General features: G+C 52.5%; 9 protein-coding genes across 14 annotated transcripts; 6 read left to right on the top strand and 3 right to left on the bottom strand.

The window, feature by feature from the left end:
• The first annotated feature begins 57 nt into the window (after nt 1-57).
• Nucleotides 58-3,112, top strand: H257_01507 (GTP-binding protein LepA). The gene is made up of 15 exons (XM_009824760.1): nt 58-160; nt 205-314; nt 358-547; nt 599-814; nt 865-923; nt 1,092-1,244; nt 1,292-1,371; nt 1,428-1,462; nt 1,534-1,616; nt 1,702-1,844; nt 1,896-2,154; nt 2,212-2,341; nt 2,529-2,641; nt 2,696-2,791; nt 2,854-3,112. Exons 1-15 carry the CDS (start codon nt 76-78, stop codon nt 3,043-3,045), a joined length of 1,944 nt encoding a protein of 647 aa, XP_009823062.1. The 5' UTR covers nt 58-75; the 3' UTR covers nt 3,046-3,112.
• Nucleotides 3,055-4,495, bottom strand: H257_01506 (TIGR01456 family HAD hydrolase). Its single transcript, XM_009824759.1, has 6 exons — nt 4,139-4,495; nt 3,955-4,050; nt 3,738-3,890; nt 3,587-3,679; nt 3,328-3,498; nt 3,055-3,273 (listed from the first exon to the last, which is right to left on the bottom strand). Exons 1-6 carry the CDS (start codon nt 4,466-4,468, stop codon nt 3,115-3,117), a joined length of 1,002 nt encoding a protein of 333 aa, XP_009823061.1. The 5' UTR covers nt 4,469-4,495; the 3' UTR covers nt 3,055-3,114.
• A 2,053-nt stretch (nt 4,496-6,548) lies between these two features.
• Nucleotides 6,549-7,832, top strand: H257_01505 (hypothetical protein). The gene has a single exon (XM_009824758.1). It carries the CDS (start codon nt 6,630-6,632, stop codon nt 7,740-7,742), a length of 1,113 nt encoding a protein of 370 aa, XP_009823060.1. The 5' UTR covers nt 6,549-6,629; the 3' UTR covers nt 7,743-7,832.
• A 376-nt stretch (nt 7,833-8,208) lies between these two features.
• On the top strand, nt 8,209-9,962 carry H257_01504 (hypothetical protein). Its single transcript, XM_009824757.1, has 5 exons — nt 8,209-8,679; nt 8,722-9,041; nt 9,088-9,180; nt 9,220-9,508; nt 9,554-9,962. The coding sequence occupies exons 1-5, from the start codon at nt 8,302-8,304 to the stop codon at nt 9,785-9,787; spliced, it is 1,314 nt and encodes a 437-aa protein (XP_009823059.1). The 5' UTR covers nt 8,209-8,301; the 3' UTR covers nt 9,788-9,962.
• A 114-nt stretch (nt 9,963-10,076) lies between these two features.
• Nucleotides 10,077-13,858, top strand: H257_01503 (hypothetical protein; the record flags this gene model as incomplete). The annotated part of the gene is made up of 5 exons (XM_009824756.1): nt 10,077-10,992; nt 11,073-11,413; nt 11,699-11,830; nt 11,878-12,143; nt 12,202-13,858. 5 exons carry the CDS (start codon nt 10,077-10,079, stop codon nt 13,856-13,858), a joined length of 3,312 nt encoding a protein of 1,103 aa, XP_009823058.1.
• A 191-nt stretch (nt 13,859-14,049) lies between these two features.
• Nucleotides 14,050-14,400, bottom strand: H257_01502 (hypothetical protein; the record flags this gene model as incomplete). Its single annotated transcript, XM_009824755.1, has 2 exons — nt 14,050-14,229; nt 14,284-14,400. The coding sequence occupies 2 exons, from the start codon at nt 14,398-14,400 to the stop codon at nt 14,050-14,052; spliced, it is 297 nt and encodes a 98-aa protein (XP_009823057.1).
• A 138-nt stretch (nt 14,401-14,538) lies between these two features.
• Nucleotides 14,539-16,579, bottom strand: H257_01501 (hypothetical protein). 4 transcript variants are annotated; one of them, XM_009824751.1, is made up of 10 exons: nt 16,400-16,579; nt 16,228-16,349; nt 16,089-16,180; nt 15,880-16,032; nt 15,664-15,819; nt 15,495-15,610; nt 15,372-15,427; nt 15,069-15,308; nt 14,934-15,002; nt 14,539-14,887 (listed from the first exon to the last, which is right to left on the bottom strand). In XM_009824751.1, the coding sequence occupies exons 1-10, from the start codon at nt 16,422-16,424 to the stop codon at nt 14,627-14,629; spliced, it is 1,290 nt and encodes a 429-aa protein (XP_009823053.1). In that variant the 5' UTR covers nt 16,425-16,579; the 3' UTR covers nt 14,539-14,626. The 4 variants fall into 4 exon arrangements, with proteins under 4 accessions (XP_009823053.1, XP_009823055.1, XP_009823054.1 ...); XM_009824753.1 differs by having other exon boundaries at nt 14,934-15,308; XM_009824752.1 differs by having other exon boundaries at nt 14,539-15,002.
• Nucleotides 16,580-16,875: 296 nt separating this feature from the next.
• Nucleotides 16,876-19,778, top strand: H257_01500 (hypothetical protein). 3 transcript variants are annotated; one of them, XM_009824748.1, is made up of 13 exons: nt 16,876-17,084; nt 17,131-17,492; nt 17,533-17,596; nt 17,644-17,789; nt 17,891-18,008; nt 18,198-18,306; nt 18,383-18,455; nt 18,500-18,607; nt 18,665-18,790; nt 18,867-18,962; nt 19,039-19,146; nt 19,205-19,491; nt 19,545-19,778. In XM_009824748.1, exons 1-13 carry the CDS (start codon nt 16,898-16,900, stop codon nt 19,735-19,737), a joined length of 1,977 nt encoding a protein of 658 aa, XP_009823050.1. In that variant the 5' UTR covers nt 16,876-16,897; the 3' UTR covers nt 19,738-19,778. The 3 variants fall into 3 exon arrangements, with proteins under 3 accessions (XP_009823050.1, XP_009823051.1, XP_009823052.1); XM_009824749.1 differs by having other exon boundaries at nt 19,039-19,491; XM_009824750.1 differs by lacking the exons at nt 19,039-19,146; nt 19,205-19,491; nt 19,545-19,778 and having other exon boundaries at nt 18,867-18,998.
• Nucleotides 19,779-19,821: 43 nt separating this feature from the next.
• On the top strand, nt 19,822-23,432 carry H257_01499 (hypothetical protein; the record flags this gene model as incomplete). The annotated part of the gene is made up of 11 exons (XM_009824747.1): nt 19,822-20,217; nt 20,266-20,709; nt 20,827-20,912; nt 20,970-21,213; nt 21,316-21,575; nt 21,622-21,812; nt 21,898-22,145; nt 22,191-22,429; nt 22,479-22,752; nt 22,797-22,995; nt 23,059-23,432. 11 exons carry the CDS (start codon nt 19,822-19,824, stop codon nt 23,430-23,432), a joined length of 2,955 nt encoding a protein of 984 aa, XP_009823049.1.
• Nucleotides 23,433-23,449: the final 17 nt, after the last annotated feature.

Here is a 23,449-nt window from a genome sequence, read left to right as displayed (position 1 = left end):
CATTCATTTTGCATGGTTTTGATTGGCTAAAACAGTAATTATGAGCAGCCAACAACTCGAAAAGCAACGAGCATCATGCTGCGGTGGGTCAAAGCAAGCGGCAATCGCGGCGCTCTCTGGAAGGCCACGGGTGGCCGAACGTTCAGCTCTACTCGTGATGGCATGTGTCTCCTATGTTCGTCTGTGATCTCATGCGAATGGTAGAAGTGACGCCGAAGACACTGGGCAAGATCATGGCGTCCCAACTGGACGACATCGCCGTCGAGCACACGCGCAACTTCAGCATTGTGGCCCATATCGACCACGGAAAATCCGTAATCCTTCGCCCTTTATGCTGTTCGTGATCAGTTCATGTAGACATTGGCCGATCGGTTGCTCGAACTCAGTGGCAACATCACGTCGAAAGAGCGCGAATCGGCGCAGCATCTCGACAACCTCCAGGTGGAGCGGGAACGCGGCATCACGGTGAAGGCGCAAACAGCTTCCATGCTGTACCACGACAAGAAATCGAACGAGCGGTACCTGTTGAACCTCGTCGACACGCCAGGTACACACCTCCATCGCTCGCTCCCCCTTCATGGTGCTAACCATATCGTAGGACATGTGGACTTTAGCTACGAAGTGAGCCGGTCCCTGAGCGCATGCGAGGGGGTTCTCTTGCTGGTGGACGCGTCCCAGGGCATCCAGTCGCAAACCCTCGCGACGTACCACGCCGCCAAGGACAAGGGGCTTCGGGTGGTGCCCGTGCTCACCAAGATCGATATGCCGCACGCGCAGCCGGACGAATGCATGCTCAGCCTCTCGGCGCTGCTTGGTAGGTTTCCGTGGAAGAAAGCGAAATGTTGATGGGATGTATGTATGCAGATGTGGACCCAGAGTCGGTGCTGCTGACGTCGGCCAAGAGCGGTGTTGGCATTGCCGATGTACGATATATATATATTTCTTTATATATATATGTATATATTTATTTCTTTATATATATATATGTATATATTTATTTCTTTATATATATATATGTATATATTTCTTTATATATATATATATATGTATATATATATCTTTATATATATATCTTTATTTATTTGTGATAGGTGTTGCAAACGGTGGTGGATCTATTGCCGCCGCCAGTGGCCGACCGCCACGCGCCGCTCAAGTGTCTCTTGGTGGACTCATATTATGACGATTACCGAGGCATTGTGTGCCTGGTTAAGGTAGTGGACGGAAAAATATCTCCTGGCGACAAGGTATGACAAATATATTTTATATATTATATAATAATATATTTATATAGGTCGTGAGTGCTGCGACAAAGACCAGCTATGATATCCAGGAAACGGGCGTGCTCTTGCCGCATCGGTCTCCCACACAAGGGTTTGTATTCATATAGATTATCATGGATATATATATATATAATTATATATTATTAGATTGCAAGGGGGCCAAGTGGGGTACATCATTGCAGGTACCTTCGATATATATATATAAATCTATTTAAATAATTCAACTTTTCATGTTTGACGTGATATATATTAGGCATGAAGACCACGACGGAAGCCAAGATTGGCGATACATTTTTCCACCCAAACCAACCCGTGGAGCCGCTGCCTGGCTTCCAAGTATGTACTTTTTTAATCTCCTCCTTTTCTTTATATATATATATATATATTGAAATAGTTTTATTTCTATTAATATTATATATAGGAAGTGCGCAGCATGGTATTTGCGAGCATGTACCCCACGGACGAGTGCAGCTTTGACGACCTGCGCAATGCGATGGGCAAATTGACGCTCAACGACGCGAGTGTGTCGGCCCAGATCGAAAACAGCGGAGCTCTGGGCATGGGGTAATATTATATATATATATATATATAAAGATATAACGGGAACAACGACAGGTACCGGTGTGGGTTTCTGGGGCTGCTGCACATGGAAGTATTCCATCAGCGGCTGTCGGACGAGCAGAACATGCAGGTGCTGGTCACGGCGCCCATGGTGCCGTACACGATCATCGACGCCAAGGGCGGCCGGTCGATTGTCGAGACCCCGGGTGACTTTCCAGAGTCCACCAAGTACTACCAAGTAGAAGAACCTATGGTCGAAGCGTCCATCTTGACACCCACAGACTACCTCGGCACGATTCTCGTGCTTGTGAATGTAAGTATATATATATATATTTTTCTGTGGATATTTAGAAATATATATATCTATTAGGACAAGCGAGGCGTGCAGACCAACATGGTGTACCTGGAGGACAACCGCGTGGCGCTGACGTTTCTCCTCCCGTGGCAGGAAGTGGTCACGGAGTTTTACAACGAGCTCAAGACCATCACGTCGGGCTATGGTAAAAATACGCCCTATAATGGAAATATTTATATATATATATTTTTGATATTTCTTTTTAATTAAAAAATTGTAAGGGATCCTGATCGTTTTTTTCTCTTTTTCTTTATAGTTATACTACTCTGAATTATAATATGTATCGTACGTTGGATATACTTGATAGTCATAAATCACATATTGGTACGTAGCGTCGTTGAACTACCGCGAAGTGGAGCCCCAGCAATCTGACATTGTCAAGGTCGACATCTTGATCAACGGCAAGATCCTCGACGCCCTGTCCTTTGTCTGCCATCGATCCAAGGTACCTACCTACCTACGTACCTATGACCTTTAGCATACCCACCCTGCTGCTTAGGCCACGGCCGCCGGTCGAGCGCTGTGCCTCAAGCTGAAAAACGTGATCGACCGCCAGCAGTATGAAATCTCCATCCAAGCCACGCTCGGTGCCAAGGTAGATGCACTAACTAGTCATCCTCTACTCGTGACAACCTACTAACGAACCATTGGTGGTAGGTATTTGCCAAGGAGCGCATCGCCCCGTTCCGAAAAGACGTGCTGATCAAGAGCGGCAAGGCCGTGGGCGGCGGCGACGTCACGCGCAAGCAGAAGCTGCTCAAGAAGCAGAAGGAGGGCAAGAAGCGCATGAAGACGGTCGGGAACGTCCAGCTGTCGCAGAATGCGTTCTGGTCGGTCATGTCCAAATAATCAAACCAGTGTTCCGAGTAGTACATCCATAATACTACTAGTTATGAATAGTAGTAGTACTAGTGTGCACTATGGGATCGAGTCAAAGTCTTGGAGAATCCACTTGAGGCCGGCGCCGACGTCCGCCACGACCGCGTCGGCGGGATGGTCATCGTGATTGAGTCCTCCTTGGAACATGCCAGTCCGCGTGAGCACCGACTTCCACAGCCCCCCCGCCGCATTCGCGCCCTGTCATCATCATCATGATGCATTAGACCAAGAGTCGTCGAGTTCCCTACTTACCTGGATGTCCGTGTACGGATTGTCGCCGACCATGTAAATGGCGGCCAGGCGCTCGTCCTCGGCAGTCAGTTGATGCCTGAGCAACTTCTCCGCAAACTCGAACGACGTGGGCTCGGGTTTCCCAAACAGCGTTTGGCGTAACTTTGTGCCCGTCGTGCGCATGTACAAGTCCTGCGACACGGTTACATATATATATATATATATATGTATTTAGGTGGAATATATGCGATAGAGTAACGTGAGTTAGTGTACAGTGTACCTCCAAGACGGCACGAAAGGCGCCGGCGCCAAACCGCGGCAAATGATGCTCTCCGACGTATTGAAAGTCGGAGCAGGCCGAGTACAAGTTGACCTTTTCAAGATGTTTTCAAGATGTCGTCGGGATACATGCATGCATGCAGTGGACGTACATGTTGGTCGTTGTCTGCCAACGTGCCGTACTTGCCCTCGTGGGATGTCAGCACGTCCATGATGATTTGAATCTCGCGGCCCCAGTAGATGGGATCCATGAGCACAAACACGGCTCGGAAGTCGTTCGCGTCGAACTTGCCATGATGCGGCACCTACGATATGCCGCACAATCGAACAGTTACAAGCCGCCAACAGTGTGGTGTGGTTGACATGAACCTTTGACACGGAGATGTCGGGGTAGCTGGCGGGGAAATGCGAGTGCAAGTCGGACGCTGTCACAACATTGCGAAAGCCATAGTGTTCCATTACTTCCTACACGATATACGTATATCATCATCATATGACTCTGATTCAAGCATCAACGACAACGGCATGGCGAAGCAAGGAATAGGGAACCAACCCGTGTCTTGTCACAAGACTTGCCCACGGCGAGCACCATGTCGTTTTCGTATGTGGATGCTAGCTCCCGCATGGGTGTGTGCGATAGGCACAGCTGCGTCGACGGGATCTCAAACTTCAAGATATCCGAGAGCTGCTCGGCCTTTTTGACTTCCGTGACGCCTCCTCCGTTGGTCATGATTGCGTACGGCGTTTTGGTATCATGCAGATGCTGCAACACATCCGCGGCTCCAGGGATCGGTGTCTTTCCCCGCAACAGAACGCCATCCACATCAAAGACGACGCCGAACTGCTTCTTCAGTGCCTTGGCCACTCCAAGTCCTCGCCCCATTTTTTATATGCTTCGTTTCGTTCTCCGTGGAATCCAAATAACCGGATAGCTTGTCATGTTATCCGGATGAGAACGGATGAAACCGACAATTCGCTGCCTCTACCACTTCGCAAGAGGACGATGATGCCTGGCTAGTAGATCGGGTTGTCCTGATGACAGACACCCTTCCCATGGATGACGCCTTTCCCATGGAAGAGGAGGTGCATGGTACATACAGTAGGTAAATCATTCAATGACCACCCGATGGATCGATACACATTAGGTACGTGTGAAGGTGTGGCACAAATTTCATACTGGCATGTGGGTTTGCAAATGCATGCTACAAAGTGATGCAGCTGCTATAACGTTACTATTAGCCTTCAATAATCCTTTGGGTTTGCCTGGAACAGTCGTTTCTTTCGTCATGCGCTGTGTGGACACCCCATGATGAATTAACCGCATGCATATATACTGAATATGCAGCAAGCAGGAAAAGCAGACTGTGGTTCCCAACAGTTGCTTTGACCTTGTCGAACACTGTACTGTACAGCAACGTTACGAGGGTTGGTTGGCTGCATCTTCGTTTGACTGTACAGTGTACAGTCTGTACAGTGTACAGTACTCCAATCTATCTCACATAAAGTGTGTGTCCTCAAACTCTCGCGACCACCCGTTTCCACGTTTTACTACTACTAGTACTACTAGTAGTAGTACAGTACACTATGCCGCTAAGCTCTCGAGTTCAACTAAATACTCTTGTATTTGCAACACTCGGAACGATTTGTTGAAATTTGGGCATGGGGCAGCATGTGTCGCCATCACATGTCTCGGGCCACCATACAAACGACAAGTGTAGTCTGGGAATGAGGTAATGGTGCGTGCGTTCGGGCACACATGGTCTGAGACGCGAATGGTCACGAATTCAACGATGACTCCGCTGATGACTGCGACGTCCATCCATGTACGTACACCTATCCGATGGAGCATCGCTCCATCTTCTGCGCAACCAATCATCGCGGGTACGCCGTGACCAACACACAGGCATTGTCTTCGGAATCATTAGAATCGCGGCGCCGGCTGCGATTTCGATGCCATGTGAAAACTATTGACTGTGAACAGAGGTTGCTTAACGTTAGTCGGGTGGACCATGTGTTTTCCCCCATCACGTCCCTGTGGTACGAGTGATTGCCGTTGCACATCTCCAAAACGTGTACACCGTCGCCTTTCTCGGCTTGCCCACTTAGACCAGCGGTGGAGTGCCCTCGTAAGAGGCCACGCTTTGGGATGCCTATCAAGTACCCCCCCCCCGCCTTTCAACCAATTAACGATGTACTAGTAGTACGTTCGCGAACCTTGTCATGTGTACCGGCACACGAATTTGGGTGGATTGGGAGTTGCATAGCTTGTGTCAGTCGAGGTGTCTGACCACAACGGTGGGGTCATCATGCACGACGGCCTACTGGACCATCTAATGAAGAGCTCCCGCCTATGTACCGGGTAGGGTACATTCGTGAGCAAGTGCCCAACTAGGACGGGGTCGGCCATCGTACTTGTGTGCTCCATGTCGTCTGTACACGTGCAAAGGTCGAACGTTTGGTCCGAATCGCCTTCCTAAACTTCTTTCGGGGTTCTGTTCCGTCGTGGCGACTCTAACAAGTGCAATATCGATCCAGCGTGCCATGTCACTTGATGTTTGTATGCCCCTCGTTCAATCCTGCAACCACCAATGGAGTAATGGGCGTCCGGATAAGCCAACGTAGAGAAGCGACAGCCAACGAGGCGCTTCTACAACTGGAGCGAGGTCTACTGTATGCTGGGGGTGATTGGGGTGCTGGCTGCTTCATGGAGGAATGGCCTTTGGCCACGTTCGGACTGCCGCCGTCGCATGGGGGTTGGATATATCTGATCGCCAACATGGCCGACGACGTTGGCGCATCTTATTTGGTCGGTTCCATACAAACCAGGCAGCCAATCAACGTATCCTGGGCCGACGATTAAATAATAGCTTGGGGTTTGTATAGGAAGCCGGTGATTTTTATAGATTTCCGAAGAATGCTACATTTCCGACTGCCAGCTGGCGGTATATGTCTGTCATTTTCCATTTGGCTCGGCAACCCTCACGAGGAAGCTACCCCCGTACAGTATAGCATCTGTTGTGACGTGGAACGAAGGATCGAACACTATGATGAACCGCAACGACTACAACTATTCGCCGTCCCAGATGATGCACCACCACCAGCAGCAGCGAAGCATGTACATGGACAAAGGATCGCACAACAGTGGCGGCCCCAGCGACTTCCACATGATGCCGTCCCACCACAGCACGTCGCACCACACCAACTCCCACCATAGCGCGTTGCCGCCGCACCATCAATCCGCGTCCCATCACTCGTCGCATCACTCGTCCTCGCATCACGCGCCATCCCATGGACATCATGGTGGCGGTGGCGGATTGAGCCACCACGGCGACTTCGATCACGAGCCGTTGGTCTTGAACAACGGACCCCCCCACCACAACTTTTACCAACACATGAACCAACCAATGCTGCATGTATCGACGGACTTTTCCAACGTTCAAGGCATGTCGTCGATGCACAACGGGAGTGACGACATGGACGACAACAAGAGCCTCAACGGTCAGAAGCGGTCGCGAGAGGAGTTGAACCAAAAGGAAAAAAAGCGCATGTTCAAGCTCAACGAAACCATCCACACGCTGAAGAAGGCCTTGGACGATGCCGGTGTGAGCTGCAAGAAAAACAAGCAATCGATCTTGGACAACACGGCGCACTATATCTCGATGCTGCGCAACGACTTGATTATCGCCAAGCAGAAGGCCGAGCACGCCGAGCGCATGTTGCATTCGAACGGCGGCGGACAAAACAAGGGGTATGCTCCATTCGAACGGTACTTTGAGTACTCTAGCACACCGACGTTGATCATGTCGATGGACATCCAAGTCCTTCGAGCGAACAAGGCGTTCCGCGAAGTCACTGGGTACAGCGAAGATGCGCTGAAGAACAAGGAAACGCTTCTCTCGTGCCTAAGTGCCGATATCGGCCGTGCTCGAACGCTTGTGCACAACGCGATTGATTCCCGCAAAACGTTGCGCACCGTGGTGCAAAATGCGATTTCAAACGGCCGCGTTACCAGTAGCTTGTCCTTGACGCTGCTCTTCGACCCCCAAGGGAACCCCGAATGCCTGGAGTGCGTGCTCATTCCCCTCGAAGAAGAACAGCAGCAGTACGACATGCTCAAGGAAGACGTGGCGTTGGACGAAGTCAGCAACCTCGTATGAAAGCACCCTCCCAATAGAACGACAGCTTAGTAGAGTTTTGATATTGCTATACAATATACACCAGTACAATAGTTTTCCTAAACGATGTCCCATGTTGAGTTCCCTCGAGTCCATGGGGCGACGACGGCGGCGGTGGCGAAGAAGTTTGAATTCTCACTCCAATTTTGAATTGACCAATCGCATAGTTTAACGTTAGGTTTAACTCCACATGAGATCGTGTGGTGTAAAATGATGAAAGTTGCGAGTCAGGCTGCTCCCATACATTTTACTCCGGAGTATATTGCTGATTGTGAATGGCTCCCCATAACTTATGATTTGCCAGCGTAATAATAACATTAACGTTACAGTTCGTGTTGGCATCCATCCTGGTGTGCCACATCGCAGTACCCACCCAATCCATTGTGAATCCTTAGGTCCAGTTGTTTACCCAACATGTGTGATGTGCTCAACACACAACGACGTTAATGTGCTCACACCCACGACGTTAAACACGTTTTAGGTGTTTTCGTCTAATAATACCTTGTGCCTCTCCAAGATCGCATTTCGTCCATGGGATCGAATGACGCGAAGTCCACGCTCGCCCCTCTTGAAGTTTCACAAGCCGGTTGGGAACACGACCGCCTCTGGGATCTATGTCAGTCCTTATCTATCATGCAAAGACTGCAATGCGCTCAACTTCATCAACGCCGTACCCCTTGGCATGGGATACAACTTGGTATCGACAGGAAAGCCCCCTGTAGTCCCTGGCAAGCACACCTTCGACATCCAAACAACATTCGCAAGTCTTGAACGAGAAGTCCTCCCCACGTGTGTCGGCTGCGGTCGAACTCTCCATCTCGCAGTCGGGGCATTGGATTTCTCGCCAGTATTGGCGGACCAAGCAACGGCCTTCCAAAAGTCCGGGGTCGCACGACACAACGCTGCGATACAGCTTCAGGTCCGTCGCCCCCATGCATTTGTCACATTACGCTGCTGGTAGTGCGCAGGACGAGGTTTGCTCGCGCGCAAGGAAGCCCTTCGCCGCCGACTGGAAAAAGCCCGTCGAGACGAGTTGGAACGACTCGCGGCCATCGCCATTCAACGACGAATGCGCGGAGTCATCTCGCGGCAGACGACGCGCATTCAGTCCGGCGTTCGCATCATTCATTGGACCCATCCGCTGATCACAAGCATGTTGCTGGACGAAGACAAGCACGACTTGGCCACCAAGACAGCGCTGTTTTGGTTTCACGACGACGACCTCGAGTTGATCTGCTCGGACTACCGCCAATACCTTGATCGATGTGGCCCTCTCATGACGTAACTACTACTAGTACTACTACTAGTATTACTAGAGTAACCTTAGATTGCAGCGCTTTGAGACGAACGTGGTGTGCTTTGTCCACCGAATCAACGACATGGAGCGCCGCATGGCCATCCGAATCCAAGCGAGTTGGCGGTAGTACTACTAGCTATATCCTGTGTGACGCTTGGATAGGGGACTGCAAGCCCGACGAGCAGTGAAGATGCTGAAACGAGCGATGGGAGCCATTGAAGAACGCAGGTTCAACGCGGCTGTGCTGCTACAGCGGACTGTTCGACGGTATGCTGGAGGCAAACTCACACGACGCCACAGTTTCCAGCGACGCAAGGAGAAGATTCGTCAGCGAGCGAAGGCAGACTGCCTGAAACAGCGACGCGCGAATGGGTTGCAACGAGATGTGGATCAAGTCAAGGCCTTGTACCAAAGCTATCGACGGAAGACCGATCGTGTGGCTACATGGGTGGTAAGGTCATTCAACCTCATGACGCGATACTCACTGTATATTCAGGTACCCACCAACGTGCCCCGCAATCCCGTGGAGGTCCAGAGCGATACTCAAGTCTTGGCGGCGTTTGCCAAGTCGTTTGGATCATTCGTATCCTGCGCGGCACAGAAGCACAAGGCAGGGCACACAGAAGCCTTGCGTCAGATTCACAAGTTCAACGACAAGAGCAGGTGCAGCCCGCCCAAGAAGCTTCAGCCCATGATGGTTATCGACACACACAAGACGACGTTCTCATGAAGATGGAGATTGTCTTAGTGCCCTCGTCGCTTTTGACGGGACGCCTACGATCGCGTCATGTAGAATCTGCACGGAATGACTGTAAAGGGAGTAGGAGAATGCGTGTAGCAGGTGTCCTGGCCGCAGTATTATTTTAGTGAAAATCAAATGAATATGCAATTGGGTATGTACTCGCGATATTTTAATAACGGGACATGAATTGTTCCATCTACCCAACTGCGGTAGTACGAGTATTCTGCTTGTTGCCGTCACCGACACTTGCTGTACGGCCCGACGACACGATCTGTCCATGCGATCACTGCTTCTGGGGCTAGCTCTCCTGGCTGGACAGTTCACGCGTGCTTTGGGAGAGCTCGCTGCCGATGACATTGCATTGTCATGCACCCCGTTGTCGAAAAGTCCCGTGGCCCTTCCCGCAAGTGGATTTTGCGGCATCGACATGCTCTTGGGCATGGAGATCAAAGTCTCGCTAGACATCACATCCATCGACAACGTAGACACAAAGTGCTCGCTCAACAGCATTCCGCTCACGAACGTGTCGCTGGTACAAAAAGACTCCAAGTGGAAAGTGCGGCTCGGGTACACGATCCAACTGAGCGACCCCGACTCGGAAGCGGGCGTGACCAAAGTCAAGTGCACCGTCTCCCGGACCAACGAAACTCTCGCGCTCATCACCGAGACGCTCCCCATCGCCATCTTTGCGTACCTCCCCGAGATCGACTCGTTTGTCGCGATTCCTCCCGCGTCGAATGCCGCCGCGACGACCCGCCCGCCGTCCAAGAACAAGACAAATCTGAACCCGTCGATCGTCGCCCTCGGCATCGGGTCCCCCGTGAACTTTATCGTGAGCTCAAAATCCAAGCACGCTGTCTCCGGCACGTGTCTGCTGCAGCCACAGAACCAAGTGCTGTCGCTGTCCGCGTCCACGGGCCAGGTCGTCGTGCGCGCCGGCGACCCATACATCGGGGTCGACGACATGACGTACTCGTGCAACGTGACGGACGTGGCCGGGAACTCGGCGCACTCGGAAGGCCGCGTGTTATCGCATTCGATGGTGCTGGACGGCACGCTCCCCGTGATCGAGAGTGTGTTCATGGCGTTCTCATCGGAAACACCCGCGAAAATAGGCAGCATGGTCACGCTGACGCTCAAAGCTCAAAACTTGACCTCGGGGTACTCTGGCAATTGCTCAGTCAACGGCGTCGGTACGAAACATCAACCATCCCGTCGATTGATATGTGCTTCGTCTGGGGCAAAGCGTTCACACACACTATATGATGCGTAGGCCCGTTGGAACTCGCAGAACAGACCGAGGACAAGAAGGGGCTGTACCTGGTGCAGTACCACGTTGGCTCGGGCGACCACGACGTGGGCATCAACCAGACGCTGCCCGTCGAATGCAAGCTCGTGAACGCAGCCAAGAACGCGTTCATGTACTCGACGGCCGTGCCGCTGAGCTTCGCCATCGACGCCAACCTCCCCGAGATTGTCAGCACGAAGCTCTTGTTCTCGTCCGACGACCCTGCCCAGGAAGAGAGTGTGATTGAGATCCAGATCATGTCGTCGCATGAAACCCTCCCGCTCGCCGTGCACAAAGAGACTTGTTCGATTAACAATGTGTCGGTGGTACGTTTACATACCTAGTAGATGGGGGTATTTGTGATACTATTATTGTCGAAATGCATGGGAGGTTGACACACTTGTTTTAGTAACGTTATTCATATATATATATATACTATATTTTATTATTATTATGCATATTTGTCTCATATGGAGTATTATATATATATATATATATATATATAGAATTAGTATAAATATTATTTTTTCAGTGGAATCGAAGACAAAGTAAAAGTAACTGAAAGGTGTGGGATTTTTTTATGTTATTTTTATTTTATTATAAAATATTAGGCACGGAGCTTTACGCGATCGGGCGTGGACACGTACTTGCTGACGTATGTCGTGGGCAAAGGCCAAGCCATGTGGAAGCCAGGGAAGCTGCCGATCTACTGCGTGCTCCAAGATCAAGGCGGCAACACTGTGGTACGATTGTTATTGTGATATATATATATATATTTATGTTCTTGTAGGTCGTGACTGGCTTTACAGATGATAACACGCTATTTGCGCGCGAGATGAAGCCCCACGAGTTCGACCCGACCAAGGACTTTGGCGGGTACCTCCCAGACAAGATGGTGTTTTTATCGTTTGTGATTGTGGCGGTGGCCAGCCACACGATCAGCTACGCCTGTCCATTCGTGGGGCTGCCCCGGATCACAGGGTACCTCGCTACGGGTATTATTACCGGACCGTTCGTGCTCAAGTTGATCACCACCGACGAAATCGGCCAAATGCGGTAGAATCCCGTTGTAATATGGTGGTTGAGGTAGTGATTGTGTGTTTATGGGATACAGGTTTGTGGACGAGGTGGCGCTGGCGTACATTGGGCTGGCGGCGGGAGCCAAGCTGCACTGGGTCGAGATGCGGCGCAAGATCAAGAGCATTCTGGCTGTGACACTGTGGCTGACCCTGTTCGAGTACGTGATTGGCACGCTCACGATCATCGTGCTGGCAAACTACTTGGTGTTCCTGCAAGCCACGACTACGATGGAGTGCTATGCGATTGCGATGCTCGCAGGGTGCATGATGATTGCGCGGTCGCCGTCGTCGGCGCTGGCCGTGATCGAGGAGACGGGGTCGCAGGGCCACTTTACCACGTTCATCTTTAGCGTGACCGTGCTCTGCGACATCGTTGTGATCATCCTCTTCAACGTCAACAACATGATCACTGAGTCGTTTCTGAGCGACAAGAGCATCAGCTTCCACAACGTGATGGAGCTCGTGGCGCAGATGGCCATCTCGGTCGCGGTGGGCGTCTTGTCGGGCAAGTTCATGTCGTACATCATCCTGTGGCGCACGCCGCGCATCCGCCGCCGCAGTCGACTCCACAAGCTGCTGCAGCTGTCCAAGCAGGTGGTGATCCTCATGTTTGGCTTCAGCTTGTTCGTGCTGGGCCATCTCTGCCACCCGTGGCTTGAGTCGCTCATGTGCTGTATGGTGGCTGGCGCGACCCTGTACAACTGGAACCACGGATCCAACCGCGAGGAGCTCAACCTGCTGCTCAAGTCGATGGCGGACTTTGTCTACGTGGGGTTCTTCACGCTCACGGGCGCGTCGTTGGAGCTGGATATGCTGCTCAAGGCCATGGCCGTGTCTGTGCTGCTGTGCCTCACGCGTATCTTTGCCATCTTCCTCGGCAGTTATATTGGCGGAGCGCTCGCGCACGAACCTCAAGTGCACAACCGAGTGTCGTGGATGGCCTACATCACCCAGGCCGGCGTGACGCTGGGGCTAGCCAAGAAGATCCAGCTGCTGTACCCGGGGTGGGGCAGCTACTTTGCCACGATGATCGTGTCCGTGGTGATCTGCAACCAGCTGATTGGGCCGCCGCTGCTCCGCCTCGTGCTGCGGTACGTCGGCGACTGCCGCGAAAAGGAAAACGGCAAAGTCGACGGGCTGCGGGCGCTAATCCTGGGCGACGACGAGCGGCTCGTGGTGGTCAACTCGGCCAAGCGGCGGATGAAAAACTGCGGGTGGGAGCCGTTCAGTTTCTGCATGAATATGCAGGACGCGCAGGACCCGGGCGAGATGAACGTGCAGGTCCGCGAGGCCATGAAGGAGCACGAGCCCATGGACGTGGTGGTGGTCATGATGAGCTCGGACGTGCTCAACTACCGCGTGATCCGCAACGTGGCCCAAGTGTGCACCAAGCTCAAGCGCGTCAAGATCCTCCGCATCGTCGTCAATGTCGTGGGGGACGGCGGCGACGAGGACTGGGCCACGCGGTTTGCCAACATGCCGTTCCACGAGGAGCATGGCGACGCCATCGACGTGGTGGTCGTGGATCGGAACGAAGCGACGGACATGCTAATCGAGCTGGCGGCGTGCGGCAAGCTGATCAACCAGAAGGAAGTGCTGTCGCCCCGGGCCGACGACTCGGACGCGACCGAAGAAACCAGCGTGATCAAAGTGAGTCTCTCGAGCAAGATGAAGCAGATGCTGTGGGTGTAGCCAGTGTAGCCATGAGGTTCAAAGTCGATAAGGACGTTTGTAGCATTGTAATACAGCCACACACACTGTCTATTAGATAGGGGATGATGGTTGGCGGTGGGTGCTGGTTGAGAGAGGTTGCTTTACATGGGCATTTAAGTGGGAATGGACTAATCGAGTGCAAAGTTCAGTTGGAAGGGAGAGGACGATGCCTAGGTTTTCCACACGAGGACAGACACGCCGGATGCGACGCTGAAGTACACGTACGTCTTGATCTCGTGGGTCACGTAGGCGCCAAACGACAGACCCACGACGCAGTTCCACCCGCGTCCGTACTCTTTCTCCATGTTCCTGCGAACGAATTCGGCAATGGTGGAAAAAGTCTTGCCCGACTAGGACGAAGTATGGATACCGATGCATTGGACGGGGATGGGGGAGGTACATACCGCCACTTGGAGCTGGAACGCATCCTTGGCCGTGGCGACCACCTTCTCGAGCATCACGTCGGTCATGTCTTCCGCGAAGACCACGGTCTTGTAGAACTTGTCGTTCGACTTCGCCATCCGCGTTGACGCTGTTGAATGGAGAAACGTCCCTTCGTGAAAAAGATTGCAGTGGATGGAGCCGTCTGGATTGGTCAATTATTAGCCAATCAAAACCGGCCTTTTATTTGTTGTCGTTTGAATTGCTTCGAATTTCATGCTTAATTCACCAATCACAACGAAGTTTCTACAAACTTGCATGGTTCTATTAAATTCGCCTGACAGCGTCGAGCGAGGGGCTGGTGGTCTACTTGGTGCGCGTGATCACCAGTTGTGCTAACTTCACCAACCCATCGCGAGCGGGCGACGGAGTGAACTGCAGTGCCGCTTGACATGCCAGCTCGGCTTGTGCGATGGCCAGGTCCTTGGACTTTTGCAGTCCGACGCTCTTTTCCACGAGGTCGGCGGCGAGGTCGATGTCTCCTTCCAACGAAAAGTTACGCGCCACCAGTTCTTTCAACACAGGGAACTCTTCTTGAGCCAAGAGCACGGGGGCGGTGGCCAAGCCCTGACAGCATCATCAGGACACGTCTATCATCAAATGTAGTATGTACCGCTCTGAGGTCCGCCAACATGGGCTTGCCGGTGTTCTGCCCGCTGTAGTCCAACACATCGTCAATCAGCTACTCGACCAACACGTGATGAATCATCGCCACAAGGAACGATTAGTATGTAGTGACGAGAGCTACCTGAAACGCCAGCCCCAAGTGTCGGCCATACGCAAAGCCAAGTTCGCACACTCGGTCCGAGTGGTCTCCCAGCACCAGCGACGCCTTGCAGCTGTTGGCCATGAGGGAGCCGGTTTTGTAGTAGTTCTTCCGCAGGTAGTACTCGAACGGAGAGATGGTCCCGCCCTTGTCGGCGTGGCGCATCTGCATCACTTCACCTTTGACCAAGTGCTCGATGGCCGTGGACATCAATTCCACAGCCTAGATAATACAAGTCCTGTTCAAACTGGACGACGATGATAGTCTCTTAGAACGGCTAAGTACCTCCAAGCTGCGCAACCGAGCCAGGCAGATGGAGGACCGAGCGAGGAGAAAGTCGCCTAAGGAGTTGACATCAGCATACACACAACAGGTTGGCATCTCTCCATGCAGAATGAGGCGACGTACCCGCCAGAATGGACAGCTTTGACCCGAACACCTTGTTGACAGACTGCATGCCTCGTCGGGTGTCGGCCTCGTCGATGACGTCGTCGTGCAGCAAACTCGCCGTGTGGATCATTTCCCTGCGTATCGCAATGGTTAATCAAGGCGGGACTCTCGACATCATCGACCGTACGTGATTTCCGCCAAGCGCTGCTGGGATGCGGCAATGTACTCGGGGGACTTGGGAAAGGTCGACTGGTCCGCGACTCGGTCGGCTTCTGCAGCTTGCGACACGAGCAGGATCATCGTGGGTCGAATCTTTTTGCCGCCGTCGTTGTCAAAAAAGTACCTGGTAGAGAATCAGTGAGATTCTCGAACGAGTGAGATATGGGCTACAGAACAAACGCACTTGGCCACAGCTTCCAGCACGGGGTGGTCCGACCCCAAGATCATCTTGATGTTGGCCGACACAGACACGATGCTGTCCTTGACGAGCGCGAACGGGTCGACGGTCACCGGGTCTGAAATGTGTCGAGTGGAACGAGCACCGTGGATGAGGGGCCTGCAGATGATTCACAGTAGTTAGAGATGCTTTGTGCAACAATTGACAGGTCGCACAGGTCATAGCTGTCGGCGAGGTTGAACGACCGCGTGCGCAAGGCGGCAGTGAAGCCTGGCGACGGATCCAAGATCGACATGGTCGGCTCGTCCTAACACACGTTGAGTTTGCACTACACGTGCCAAGCACTCAGCTTACCACGGCACCAGCACCGAGCCACAGGTTCGTGTTGCCTTCGATGTTGACGCTATGTTGCAATGTCCCGACCACGTGCTTCATGGCAGACGTGTGCAGGCTGCTGAATGCGCGTACGGACGACCCTACGTGGGCATCAGTGAAGCCACAAGCAAGCAGCATCACGAGGCCATACCGGTGCGGAGGAAGCGCTGCATCATGCAAGTGGTCAACGGCGCGCGGCGAGGTGGTAACAATGAACGGCACCGAAGACTTGGTGTGTCGGCGATGATTGTCCGTTATTGGGCCACATCACAGTGATTTTCGGCCGTTCGAAGCTGTTGACTAACCAAAAATTGAAGTAATTTGTACCGACGTAGTAATAATCAAAATCGTACCTTACCTTGTTTGCGCAACGACCATAGCTCGTTCATTGATGGAAGGCTGGAGGTGTTCTGTTTCATTCGTCGTTGTGTGTATTAGCCGAATGATTCATCAATAACGTGTGACCTAGCCAAAGCGGACTTGCGCACCCGCACGATGGAAGGTACGGCAGAAGAAGTTTCGAACGGCCACGAAATCACTGGCGGAAATGAAATGATTATTTGGCGCAATAAAATGCAACATTGGAGTCGTTTGCTTGACACATCCGGATAAATGAACCAATCAACGACGACTCTCGGAAAATCCCATTATGAGCGGTGGGTCCAGCAAAGTAATGCCGACGCCGACGCGGATGGACATCTTATGGCCGGAAAAACCTGCGACTTCTTCCGATGCAGACCATCAGAGCTACATCATCGGATGGCGGCTGGAAGATCGTCTCATTTGTGTGGCCTCGGTGCTTCCAGTCTCCAAGTGCGTCGCCAGCAAACTCCAGCGTACTACCCTTCATTCGAAATGCCACATGTGACGTCAATGACTTAGAGGAGGTGGACGCCCTGTCAAAACGCTTTAGCGCCACGTCCAAGGAATACTCGCCGCCCTTGACCGTCCTCGGTACGATCTCACCTGCCCAAGTCTCGACCACAGCCAACATGCCACCTGGTGTATCTCGGCACCCCCTCTGGCTCGACATGACCTGGCACCGCGACCATCGCCGCCCGGCCGTTCGTCAAGTGCAGGAACACGGCAAGCCGGTCGTCGTGACCACATGCCACATCGTGTTGTACGACGCCACGTTCTCGAAACATCAGCGGTACCGCCACTTGACCATTCGAAAGCGCCAGCGGGAGTCCACCACTGGCGCCGAAGGGGACTGCACGCCCCTGCAGACCGCCATCTTCCACGTAAGCTCCATCTCATGCACGTATCCTCACGAGTCCTTAGCTGAACCACGCGTTTGAAATCGAGCAATGCCTGGTGGGCTACACCCGACGAGACCCCCCCTCGTGTACGTACGACACTACACCCCTGACAACTCAGTGTAGCTCGTATTAGATATGCTATCGAAAGTGCAATCCATGCTCAGCTGGTCGCTGGCGTTCGCGTTCGCGTTGTGTCGGCCCGTGTGCCACGTGTTGTCGTGGCTGCTCACTGCGCACTTTCCGGCCAAGATGCCGCTATATGGAGGCCACCAAGTGAAGGTAGTGCTTTTATCTTAATTATATATATATATTATCTTGTGCCATTTTATATATATATATATATATTATCGCTGCGCGTTTGAATATTACCTGTGTCGTAGTCGTTGTCGTTGTTCCTGCGACTGCTCAATCGACGCGTGGCCATGATCGCTAGCATTTCCGAGAAATATGTGAAATTCAACCGCGAGTACTATTCAGACACACCGTTCCACGTGTTAGGTATGTACCCCCAAAATATATGAACATAATATAAATCTATTTTTGTTTTGGATGATACATATATATGAATTCGATTGACAAAAAATAATATTTTTAGGAAATATTAATCCTTCAACAAATATATTTATTTATTTTCTGTCCATATTGTATGCATCTTCAAATATCCCAACATGATATATTCTTTCGTAGAGAGTGGGTACGCCGAGTTTATGAGCGACTTGGCGCTGTTCGGACTCGACCTCGTGGGCGGGTACACGTACCGCGCCGTGGTGCCGACTGCAATTGCGTACTTTCAACAGTCCGTCGTATCTCGTCTTGCTACTTAATACTAGGAAGAAATCCCCCACATGATAATATTTCGTGTTGATATGTAGATCGAGTCATTCGCATTTCCGAACGCTCAAAGCCCAAGTCACTTGGCTCGTGGATGCCCCCGCGGGGTTCAAAGTATGACACTTTTCTCGTGTATTATTTGTAGTAAACTTGCCTAGATCAACGTGGCGCTGGCGTCCAGCTTGACCAAGGGCATCCACTTGATGGTCGACGTGGCTCAGTACGCCATCGACGGGCTGTCTCCGTATGTCGGCATCATGCTTTGGGTAGTACTTATGAGTAGTTCGTTGTGCTGTTGACGTCACGTCCAAGTATGTACATAGGTGGCGAGTGCCGCGAGTGTGCTGGGGCTGTCGGTGCAGTTGGGGCTGCTCTACGACTTCGTCGAGTTTGTCACCATGCAAACGTACTACTTGTACCTGTACTTTTCCAAACTGCATCGTGTTCAGGTACGTAGGTACTACTAATGTACCTATCTATCCTTGGACAGTAATGGTGGAGGCATGACGTTATCACGGGGAGTAGTTTGACTTGCTGTCGTCGTTGTGGCGGCTGTTTCTGGGCAAGAAGAAGAACTTGCTGCGCAACCGCGTCGATTCGTGCGAGTATGACGTTACCCAGGTCGGATGATTCCATCACGTCATTCTTGGTTCTTTCGAAGCTTTGTCATCGTAATGTTGAACATATATGTCTGTAGATGCTGGTCGGTACGTTGCTGTTCACGATCGTGTTCTTTGTCGTGGCCACCAATTCCGTATACTACTTGTACTTTTGCCTCGTTCGGTGCATTGTGTTGGGCATTCAGGTACGTACTGTATGTAGGTAGTACTCATTCGGTACCAAAGTACCTAATTTGTTGTCAGACGACCCTGTGGTGTGCGATCGTGTTTTCGCAAATGATTCCGCTGTACTCCATTGCCCTGTGGGTTCAAGACCAGTTCCAGTTCCCTGCTGACGTGTACTTGCGCCCCGTGCGCCTTCCCAACGCGCTCTCCATCGCGTTTCCCAACGTCCATCAGTCCAAGTGCTTTGTCGACGACGACTTTCCTCCCACCGACAACCACGATGCATCTCCCTCGACGACGGCCATCCCCACGGCATACTTTACCTTGCATCCTGTCGCCCTCTCCTTTGGATCCCTCTTTACTCGGTTCGGTCTTTTTTGTGTGGATGGGAGTTTGTGGTTTACATGCTGCCGTGTAGGGTCTCCGAGTATGGGAGTGCGTTGGCCAAGCACTATACTGTGGGCAAGTTCCTGCGTTGCTTTCTGCTAGGAGAGTACATTCCCGCCCTTCCTTTCGAAGCCACTCCCATGCGCATGGACGAGTCCACGTCCATGTCTGCCATGACGTCCGCCCAGTTGATTGACGCGTTGCGCGCTTGCCGCTGGGAGTAAACTCCAGGAAACCCATAATATGAAAATGCTGTTTTGACCAATTTTATCCGAATATCCGGATACGGATTATTTGCCGCAATAATAATGTTGCGCTCGTCGACGCGCCACTTGGGATGGCGGCGCCGATGGTTTGGGTCGATGGGTGAACGAGGAAGGTTCTTGCTGTCCTCGGACCAGCAGAATGTCTTGGATGAGCAGCGCATGGCCACATCTAGGAAGATCGCGATCATCGAGGGAGAGCCGGGCACAGGAAAGAGCGTGTGTGCCGCGTCGTTTCTCCTGGATGCTGGCAATTTGCTGGTTCCAACGCTGGTGTTTGCACCTCCGTCCGAGTCGTCTTCTTCGTCTATTCCGATGCTTCGCCATGTGCAGGACCAAGTGCCATTGGGCTACCTAGATGCGCATCCCCACTTGCAAGTCCAATCCTTCGCGCAATGGTGCCAGACGTACAACGACGACGTCGGCATCGCCTCCACTCAGGTACGACAGGTCCTCCATGAATACATTTCCCATATGAAACCCACGTAGAAGATCATGAACTACTCGGAAACGAGCGCGTTCGTCATGCAGCACCTGGACGCGATTCCGTACCCGCCGCTTCGATCGACGTACAAGTCTCCTCCGATGCTCCATGGCGCCATCAAGGACCTCCTGACGTTCTTCCGACACCTCGAACGCCATGGCATTTCCCCCCAAGAGTACTCTTATTTCGTTCGTGGCCTAGACCCCAATGCCTACACCATGTCGCCCGACGTCTTTGCCGACTTTGCCGCCAAGCAGACCGACTTGAGCGCATCTTATGAGTCCTATCGAGCACTGCTACTTCAGCACAACGTGAACACGTGGCACGGATCCATCTTGGACACCCTCGGCCACGTCGCGGAGCATCTGTTCTACCTCCATGCGGCGGCAACCTCGTTCGACCGCGTCCTCGTGGACGACCTGCACGCGATGACACCCGCGATGATCAAGGTACGAGAAATACATCTTCTTACTACTAGTTAGTTCATGCTTGCTTTGAGGGATAGTAACTTCGATCTGTTTTCCAAAACCTACTAGTTAGTTTACAATTTGCATCTTGGCATGTAGGTGCTCAGTCGTGTGGTTCTGGCTTCGGCCAAGCAGCGCTGCGTCGCGTTCACACGTCCCAGTGCCAACACTGTCACACTCCAACAGTAACATGTCACTATTGACGTCCCCGTAGTAACTAGCACATGCGTTTCTGTGCGTAGATGTATGGAGGCAACCGATAGTAGTAGTACTTCCCCACGAATACCACTAGCATGGAGCCATACCAAGCTCACGGCAAACGTCCAGTGTGCGCCGTCCATTGTACAAGCTGCGCTGGCCATCCGTTCCTCGCCTTCCGGACCGATTTCCCCTCCCAACTCTAGTATTACAACCCATAGCTTTACGTCCATCTGCGACGAAGTGCAATTCATTGCAGACCACGTGGCCTCTATCGATCCCACCGAGGTTTGTAATGTGCTGCTCTCTTGACTTCAGAGTTCTCGTCCTTTAGAATGTACACATATGAAGGATGGTCAAGTTTATGAGCATGCTGATCATGATGGGTAGACGGTGGCTGTTGTATGTGCAGACCGCACAGACGTGCCGGTGATTCTGGCGGCGCTGCGCAGCCGAGGCCTCCCGGACGTCCACTCGTTCGAGCCCGGGAACATGTTCGAGCACGCAGCCGTCCAGAGCGCCCACGCACTTCTCCAAGCTCTCGCAAACCCGTCCACATCGTCCAAGTACATTTTCCGCCTGCTTCAGACTTCTCCGTGGCCTGTCCTTCCCACGACACTGGCTGCTCTCATGGAATGTCAGCGCAAACGGTAGCCATTTATTTGTTTACGCTGCATGCTAGCCATATGATTGTAGCCACGTACCGCTCTTCGATGTGCTCGTGCAAGCAGCATCAGCAGCCGACCCTTCTTCCTCTCTGCCCTTCGCCCTGGATGCCGCCAGTACGGCCGCCGTGCAGTCCTTTGTAACTGTGTTTTCGCACTTGCAGGAGCAATCGATGACGTCGACCTGCCTCGAGCTCCTGCACACGTTCTTCTCCAAGACGGGTAGCTACTACTACTACTACTCCTCGGCCACTCCCATCTTGACGTAGGCCAACATGTATCTCACAAAGAGCAATCAATCGTGTAGGCCAGTTGGACTCGCTCCTGTCGCCGTCCTCGGAGGATGACGCAGCGGCGTCGCAAGCGCTAGCCGCGTACTTTCAAGTCGTCGGCGATGCCCAGCGCACGGCCAAATCCGAGCACGTGCCGTTTGTGGCTCCGTATCTGCAGCTGCTTTGGGAGAACGGTCGCATGCTGATGCCCAAGGAGGACGACGTTGAGGCAGGTCGGGTGCTCGTGCTGTCGATCAGGACGGCGGAGGCGCGCCACTTTTCCGTACGAGGCGACTACGTCCACAAAACGATCATTCTCAGCACTTAGGCCGACACGGTCGTGTTTGCCGGCATGACGGACAAGGCGTTTCCAGGCCGAAAACCGCGCGAGTCGAGCCTCATTTCGACGCTGCCGACGGCGCTGGTCGAGTCAAGTTGGACACATGCGACATCGTCTGTGACAAAGCGGAAGGAGTTCTTGGACACGTGCAAAGAGCGCCTGAGTCACTTGATGCTGTGCGCCAAGACGAGGATTGTGTTTACTGCATCAGGGGACACTCCCAGTCGGTAGTTGTTTCATCTATTTCATTTATTTCATTCATAAATAATACTGTAGCATTGTGGCCCCGTTGTGGCAATCTCCGACTTTGCATCCTGCCGCCTCCTCGTCGAAAACCATCCACAAGGACGACCCGAAGCATGGAATGTACCCGTTGGAGCACATTTCGTTCTCCCAGTTGGACGAGTACATGCGATGTCCGCACCGATACTACCTGTCTCGCGTGCTCAAGATCGAGCCGTCCAACGCCCCAGGCCTGGTGTACGGGCGAAGTCTTCATGAGGGTATTGCAGCGTGGAGTCTGGCTGCACCATCTCCACATGCCATCGAGGTACAAACGTCAAGAGTGTTGGCGTGAGTCTAGATCGTTGGTAGACTGCGATGACCGCACTCACGTCAACCTGGGAATCGGGGTGCTTTCGATCCAAGGACGAAGAGGAGCTGCTGATGACACAAGCCACAGACACCCTGCTGTCGTTTATCGCGTTTGAAACATCAAGTCCTCGGGGTCACATTCGCGCGGTCGAGTTGCCCTTTGACGTTGATCTTCCCGAAGCCAACGTTCGTCTCAAAGGCAAGACGTTGTCCCTCGTTCTCATGTCCATGCAGAGTATGTGACATTGGATGCATGCCGTAGGAGTGTGGGATCGCCTCGAAACATCCCACGATGACGGTGGCACGTACGTGGTCGAGTTCAAGTCCAACCTGAGCGACGGACCCCGCAACAACCAAACGCTAGCCGAATCGAGTTTGCAACTTCAGTTGTACATGCTAGCGTATGCGCGTGTGTATGGGGTGCCGCCGAGAGGAGGAGCGCTTCGGTCGCTCGAGACGTCCCACGGGCTCAACGACGAAGGAATCGTCTTGTACGATCCGATGGACGACGAACGCATCCTTCAAGTGGTCGTAGACACCGTGCAGAAGATTCGCAGACGTGAATTCGACGCCGTGCCATCGTTCATGGGCTGCGCGTACTGTCCCTTTGCCGACATCTGCCCTTCCAAATTGTGAACAGGTTTTTTGCGGTG

Source organism: Aphanomyces astaci, assembly GCF_000520075.1.
Source record: "Aphanomyces astaci strain APO3 unplaced genomic scaffold supercont1.2, whole genome shotgun sequence".
NCBI classification, from domain to species: Eukaryota; Oomycota; class Saprolegniomycetes; order Saprolegniales; family Verrucalvaceae; genus Aphanomyces; species Aphanomyces astaci.
This window is presented reverse-complemented; position numbering and strand designations above follow the sequence as displayed.